The 7,246-nt window shown below is 51.5% G+C and overlaps 1 protein-coding gene across 1 annotated transcript; it reads left to right on the forward strand.

Annotated features, from left to right (window-relative positions):
• Positions 1 to 2,640: 2,640 nt before the first annotated feature.
• LOC134016429 (genetic suppressor element 1-like) lies at positions 2,641 to 5,845 on the forward strand (the record flags this gene model as incomplete). Its single annotated transcript, XM_062455796.1, has 2 exons — positions 2,641 to 2,762; positions 5,648 to 5,845. Coding segments are annotated over exons 1-2 (232 nt in total), but the record flags the coding sequence as incomplete, so codon positions are not given.
• Positions 5,846 to 7,246: the final 1,401 nt, after the last annotated feature.

The following is a 7,246-nucleotide window of genomic DNA, read 5'->3' on the forward strand; positions in this document are numbered from 1 at the left end:
TCATCCCTTCTGTGTGGATTCTATTTGGACAGTAACCAGAAGAGCAGAGAACATGGCTGTGAGCAGGGTGTGGAGGGTGCAGTACCTGTGTGTGCCCAGCAGAGGGGGCACACCACCCCGGGCTGCTGTGTGTGTTGCCTCTCTCAGCTTGCGGTCTGGGGCTGTGGTTCTTCACACCAGCCTCTACATACTAAACCACGCAGGCAACTACACTCAACCCTTCTTCAAAATCATAGAAATGTTATGGTGGAAGGAGAGAGAGATAGAGAGAGCGGAGAGAGGGAGAGAGAGATAGAGAGAACAGAGAGGAAGAGAAGCTGTGTGTTTTCTATGAAGAGCCAGACCAGAGGGTTTAGGAACAGAATGAAGCTTTGTTACGAAGTGGCCCTGGCACAATGTTGGCCACCATGTTGCTTTACTCGTGGGATAATCTCTCCCTCTCTCGCTCTCTCCATCTCCCTCCATTTCTCTCCCTCTCTCCATTTCTCTCCTTATCTCTCCATCTCTTTCTTCATCTCCTTTCTTTCTTTCTCTCTCTCTCCTCTCTCTCTCTCTCTCTCTCTCTCTCTCTCTCTCTCTCTCTCTCTCTCTCTCTCTCTCCATTTCTCTCCCTATCTCTCCATCTCTTTCTTCATCTCCTTTTTCTCCTCTCTCTCTCTCTCTCTCTCTCTCTCTCTCTCTCTCTCTCTCCATTTCTCTCCCTATCTCTCCATCTCTTTCTTCATCTCCTTTTTCTCTCTCTCTCTCTCTCTCTCTCTCTCTCTCTCTACTCTCTCTCTCTCTCTCTCTCTCTCTCTCTCTCTCTCTCCTCTCTCTCTCTCTCTCTCTCTCTCTCCATTTCTCTCCCTATCTCTCCATCTCTTTCTTCATCTCCTCTCTCTCTCTCTCTCTCTCTCTCTCTTCTCTCTCTCTCTCTCTCTCTCTCTCTCTCTCTCTCTCTCTCTCTCTCTCTCTCTCTCTCTCTCTCTCTCTCTCTCTCTCCCTCCCTCTCCGTCAGAGAGAGGAAGTGGGTGAAGAGACTCATTCACATGATGACAGCTCTGACAGCAGGGGAAGGAGAGAAGCCAAACCACACATATTAACCCCTCGCTGTCCAGTCCTGTTCAACCTCACTGTGTGTGTGTGTGTGTGATAAAAGGGTAGATCAAACAACCTTGGACTGATACAGATATCAGCCTATCTAGTCTGTGTGTCTGCTTGTGTGTGTGTGTCTATGTGTGTGTGTTTGTGCTCATGTGTGTGTGTTTGTGCTCATGTGTGTGTGTTTGTGCTCATGTGTGTGTGTGTGTGCTCATGTGTGTGTGTTTTGTGCTCATGTGTGTGTGTTTGTGCTCATGTGTGTGTGTGTGTGCTCATGTGTGTGTGTTTGTGCTCGTGTGTGTGTGTGTGCTCATGTGTGTGTGTTTGTGCTCATGTGTGTGTGTGTGGGTGGAGGGTGTGGACCCAGCTCTGAGGTGAGAGAGGGAGGTAGCAGTCTTGCTGTGAGGCCAGTTCTCTGTAACACGCCAGAACAAGCCTCCACCTCACCCTCCAGCTCTCTGTGTAATACCCCCCTCTCTCTCTCTCTCTCTCTCTCTCCTCTCTCTCTCTCTCTCTCTCTCTTCCTCTCTCTCTCTCTCTCTCTCTCTCTCTCTCTCTCTGTCTGTCTGTCTGTCTGTCTGTCTGTCTGTCTGTCTGTCTCTCTCTCTACCCCTCCCTGCCTCTCTTTCTCTGCCTCTCTCTATCTCTCCTGCTCTTTCTGTCTGTCTGTCTCTCTCTCTCTACCCCCTCCCTGCCTCTCTCTAACTCCCCTCTCTCTCTCCTTCTCTCTTTCCCTCTCTCTCTCTACCCTTACTCTCTCTCTCAGTCAGGGAGAGAGGGTTACACAGGGGAAGAAGGGAGGGGGGGGGAGAGGGAAGCCCATCGCCTATTTTACCCCCCCACACACACACACACACCTCTCTCTCTCTCTCTCTCTCTCTCTCTGTCTCTCTCTCCTCTCTCTCTCTCTCTCTTTCTCTCTCTCTGCCAAGGGGTTAGATGTGGTGATTGGGGCTGTGTGGAAGAACAGGCAGCTGACACACACACACACACACAACCTCCCTCCCCTCCCTCCCCTCGTCCTCCTTCTCCTCTGCTTTTCTTCTCCCCTCCCCCTCTCTTGTCCCTCGCCCCCTCTCTCGTCCCTCGCCCCCTCTCTCGTCCCTCGCCCCCTCTCTCGCCCCTCATCCCCTCTCTCGTCCCTCGCCCCCTCTCTTGTCCCTCGCCCCCTCCTTCCCTTGACAGGGCGTGCGAGCCTTGCTCTGTTATCTCCCAGTGGCTGAGGAATTATAGGTTGAGAGGGGAAGAGGAGGAGGAGGAGGAGGGAGGAGGCAGGCAGAGAGAGAGAGGGGGAGGGGGGGAAGGTCATGTGACATCGCAGCAGCTGCTCGGCTAAGAATTTCTGTTTTCACTCGGCGAGCGAGAGCGCGAGAGAGAGGAGCAGAGAGAGAGGGAGAGAGAGAGAGGAAACAAGTCGTAGAGTGAGAGAGGGAAACAGAGTGCGAGCAAACGAGAGAGGGGGAGAGAGAGGAGATAGGCAGCAGTGTGTGGTGTGTTGCTTTGTTAGATAAGCTACTAATGGTCTTTGTGAACGACGGAGAGAGAGAGAGAGAGAGAGATGAGAGAGAGAGAGAGAGAGAGCGGGTAGCAGCAAGATGGTGTGTCTCCTGCCTGGGTCTGTGTGCTGGGCTTGGCTGAAGATGCAGACATGGGAGATCCAGACGGCTCATCTCCTTTGTGCAGTAAGAAGCTTCTGTAACGCTCGCTTTCTCTCCACTTCTACGAGGGGGGTCTGGAACTGCTGCTAGCTCTGGGCGTGTGTCTGTGTGTGTGTGTGTGTGTGTGTGTGTGTGTGTGTGTGTGCGCGCGCAGACACACACACAGTCTCCAATTGTCATTTTAGTTCCCGTGAAAACTTCCAGTTTGCGGATGAAAGACTCTTTCTCTGTAAAGCCCTACGGCTAGCTAGCTAGCTGGTGCGTTTGTTCCTGCGTGTGTGTGTGTTCCTGCGTGTGTGTGTGTTCTTGCATGTGTGTGTGTTCTTGCATGTGTGTGTGTTCCTGCGTGTGTGTGTGTTCTTGCATGTGTGTGTGTTCCTGCGTGTGTGTGTGTTCTTGCATGTGTGTGTGTTCCTGCGTGTGTGTGTGTTCTTGCATGTGTGTGTGTTCTTGCGTGTGTGTGTGTTCTTGCGTGTGTGTGTGTTCCTGCGTGTGTGTGTGTTCCTGCGTGTGTGTGTGCGGTGAGTGGAGCAAGACCCTGGTGTCGTGACGAGGTCACAGCGGTGCGCTGAGCTTGTGTTGTGTGTGTGTGTGGAAGGAGCTCATTGTTAATTTCATTATTAATTGCGTGTGGAGTTCATGGGGAGTGCAGTGGGTGAGGAGGGGAGGGGGAGGGAGGAGGGAGGAGGGGGAGGAGGAAGGGAGGGGAGGGAGGAGGGACGGTCTAGAAGTTGTGTCTCATCTCTACTCCCGAATCACTGCCCCTGCCCTGGTGACCCAGCACCTAATCCCCCACACACACACTCCTCTGGTGGGAGAATAATCTTTTTATAGCTGTTGCAGCCAGTTGAAGGGACCCATATATAACCTATTGATATCATCAGAGACAGTGGAACTGACTGGTTTATTTTAGTATGTATGGATGACTGTGATGGGTTGGGGTTATTGTGTGTGTGTGTTCCAGGGGTAGTGTGTGAGTGTGTAACCCCTCTGCCCACAGTCTGACCCCACACTGACCTCTGTCTGAGGAGGCTTTAGTTAATAGGCATTTGTGTGTGTGTGTGTGTGTGTGTGCGTGTGTGCGCGCGCGCTACGGAATATCGTTCTGGCATTCAGGGATTCCACCGGCTGAGGAACTGTCATCACAGTGTCCTCTATCTCCTCCCCCACCCAGAGACGGGGGAGGAGGGAGGCAGGGAGGGTTAGATGGAAAGGAGAGGGAGGTAGAGAGGACGCGAGAGCGAGAGCGATGGGAAAGGGACAGAGAGAGGACAGGGGAAATAGAGTGAGGGAGGATTGGAGAGAGGGCTGATGGGGGGAGGTGGTGGGTGCTGTCTTGTAAATCTTGTAAAAAGTTTTTTTCTAATTTGGCTCAATGATACAACAGGTCACTGACTACCCCCAGACCTCTAATGGCCCACGTACGCCCATAGGTGGCGCTATAAGCCACACCCAAAGTCTACATGGTTTCCCCTGCGCCCCATTACTCCAAAATGCCTGAATATTGGTACACATGCCTTATTTCTCATGGGGAACAAAAAAGCCTAAAGGACCCATAAGGTCCGCCATGATAGATTTTGCCGTACTGTCCAAATTTGGTACAATGTTCAAAACCATTCTCCTCATGAACCATAGATCCAATTGACTTGAAATTTGTTACAGATGTGTAGAATACATGTCTTTATATAGTCTATATAAGTCTATATATGTATATAATTCAATACAAAATGCTGAAAGGGGTGTATTTGTGTAAATGTCCAACATTGCCTCAATATCTTTGTGTCATTAAATCCAATATAATTTTAAATTATGGTTTTTCAAACCTGATAGTGTTCAAGATGACATCACTCTGAAGTACCATAAACAATTTCACCTTGGTATGTCAAAATATGATTGAATTAGAGCTGTTTAAACTATGTCCCAAAGCTGACCAAAGCTATTACTCTGCCTTTTCCATTAATATAAACTCAACAGTTGATGTGTACCAGATAGGATGGAGAGGCTGACTTGCAGCTACATGCTCTTGAATCTCCATTCAGCCAGTTGTTGTTGGTCAAACATTAAGTAATTCTGCTCTCTTGTTGTCCAACTCATGACCTTCTACAATGTACATTTTTATAATATTGTTTCCATTTTGCGGAGGAACCCGCATTGCTGCTTGCAGCTATATTTAGTTATTATTATTCTTGTTATGATTGTATTGGTTACCAGCTTAAACAGTGTCTCAATACAGGAAATTTAAACGCAATGGAAGGTGATGTTGTCATAGACACCAGCTTATGATCGTTACACAATACTCGATACACAAACTAATGCACACACACACACACAAACACACACTGACACACATACCGACACACACAGACACACACTATCATACTTCTGATGATAAAGAAATAGTGAGCTGGATTATCAAGAAAGGCTCTCTCACCACTTTCACAGATGGTCATGATGACAGCCTGTGTGTGTCTGTGTGTGTGTGTGTGTGTGTAGGTGTTTTTTTGCGTTCTTTCAGTATGAGGCCATCGCACATAGCACCACAGTATTCTTGTGGTTTAGTGGGGGGAGGGCTGGAGACAGACAGACTAGAGCCACCTTGAGGCCAGAGGGGTCACGACCCCGTTGACCTCCGACTCCTTGACCTGTGAGCTCACCCTTGTCCCCCAGCTGTCACCAGCAGACTGGCTGGGCTGTGATTGGGCCCCCTCTGAGGACTGGCTGTGTGTGTGTGTGTGTGGTGTGTGAGTGCGTGTGGGTGTGTTTCCATTCCTTTGTGTCCCGTTGAGTGTTTTCATTGTGGGGCACCACTCTCTGTGTGGGGCGGACCTTGAGGTTGACCAATCAGCTACGAGTCATGTTTGACGGACACTCCAACTGACCAACCATCTGCTTCTCTCCTCTCCCTCCAGGCATGAGCCATGAGCCAAAGTCACCTTCCTTAGGAATGATCTCCACGGCAACGCGCACCACGGCGACGGTGAGCCCCCTCACCCCCTCACCCCTCAACGGCTCCATCGTAGCCAATGGGAGCCCGGCTGCACAGTCTGCTCACTCGGGATTCGCTGCCGCTCTCCGCAAGCTCGCCAAGCAGGCAGAGGAGCCCAGAGGTGAGGAGGCATCTGACCTCACACACACACTCAGAACACACACACACTCAGAACACACACACACTGAGAACACACACAGACACACACAGACACACTTTCCAACACACACACCCTTGTTTCCCACGGACAGCTTCCTGCTTTTTGGCTGGTTAGGCTACACAACAGTGGGTGTGTGGTGTGTGTGTGGTGTGTGTGTGTGCGAGAGAGCTTCAGGTCTCTCTGTGAGTCTTGATGCAGAGCTGCTAATAGCGATGGAGGGGTATTCACACAGGATTGAATTAGTCCGTCTCCCTGGGGAAGAGAGAGAGGTGGATAGAGAGAGGTAGCTAGCTGACCCAGTTATGCGTCAGCACAGTGCACGCATGTGTGTGTGTGTGTGTGTGTGTGTGCATGCGTGTGTGTGTATGTGTGTTGCTTCCTCAAACAGTTTTAAGTTCCGTATTCCTTTGAAAGTGTAAAAACAGCCCAGAGACCACACACACACACTCAGACACAGATGCAGAGTATGGAGTAAGCATCTGTGGCTGGTTGAGTTCTCAGGGGCTGATTAGAAGTGGATCATCTGATCTGTGTGTGTCAGTGTGTGTGTGCGCACCTATCTGCGTTCCAGTGTCTGTTGGCCTCGTTGCCCCTGTCCAGAGAGCCCCAGCTGACCTGGCCGTCCACCCCTGATTAGGCTCTCTTAATCAGGCTGCATGTGAGACAGAGGTTCCCTCCTCTGGTCCTTCTCTCCTAGATACCCTTCCTCTAGTCTATCCAGCCTCTATCCATCCTCTCTCCTCCAGCCTCCCTGCCTGTAGTCTATCCAGCCTCTCTCCTCCAGCCTCTATCCAGCCTCTCTCCTCCAGCCTCCCTGCCTCTAGTCTATCCAGCCTCTCTCCTCCAGCCTCTATACAACCTCTCTCCTCCAGCCTCCCTGCCTCTAGTCTATCCATCCTCCCTCCTCCAGCCTCCCTTCCTCTAGTCTATCCAGCCTCTATCCAGCCTCCCTTCCTCTCCCACAGGCATTAGGCCCTGCTCCTCCCTGTTCCTCCCTGTTCCTCCCTGTTCCTCCCTGTTCCTCCCTGCTCCTCCCTGCTCCTCCCTGCTCCTCCCTGTTCCTCCCTGCTCCTCCCTGCTCCTCCCTGTTCCTCCCTGCTCCTCCCTGCTCCTCCCTGCTCCTCCTGTTCCTCCCTGCTCCTCCCTGCTCCTCCCTGGTCCTCCCTGTTCCTCCCTGCTCCTCCCTGCTCCTCCCTGTTCCTCCCTGTTCCTCCCTGCTCCTCCCTGCTCCTCCCTGTTCCTTGTGTGTGTGTGGGCAGGTGTGTGTGTGGGCAGGTGTGTGTGTGGGCAGGTGTGTGTGTGAGCAGGTGTGTGTGCGTGTGGGCAGGTGTGTGTGTGTGTGGGCAGGTTTGTGTGTGTGGG

This window comes from Osmerus eperlanus, unplaced genomic scaffold (assembly GCF_963692335.1).
Source record: "Osmerus eperlanus unplaced genomic scaffold, fOsmEpe2.1 SCAFFOLD_87, whole genome shotgun sequence".
Taxonomy (NCBI): Eukaryota; Metazoa; Chordata; class Actinopteri; order Osmeriformes; family Osmeridae; genus Osmerus; species Osmerus eperlanus.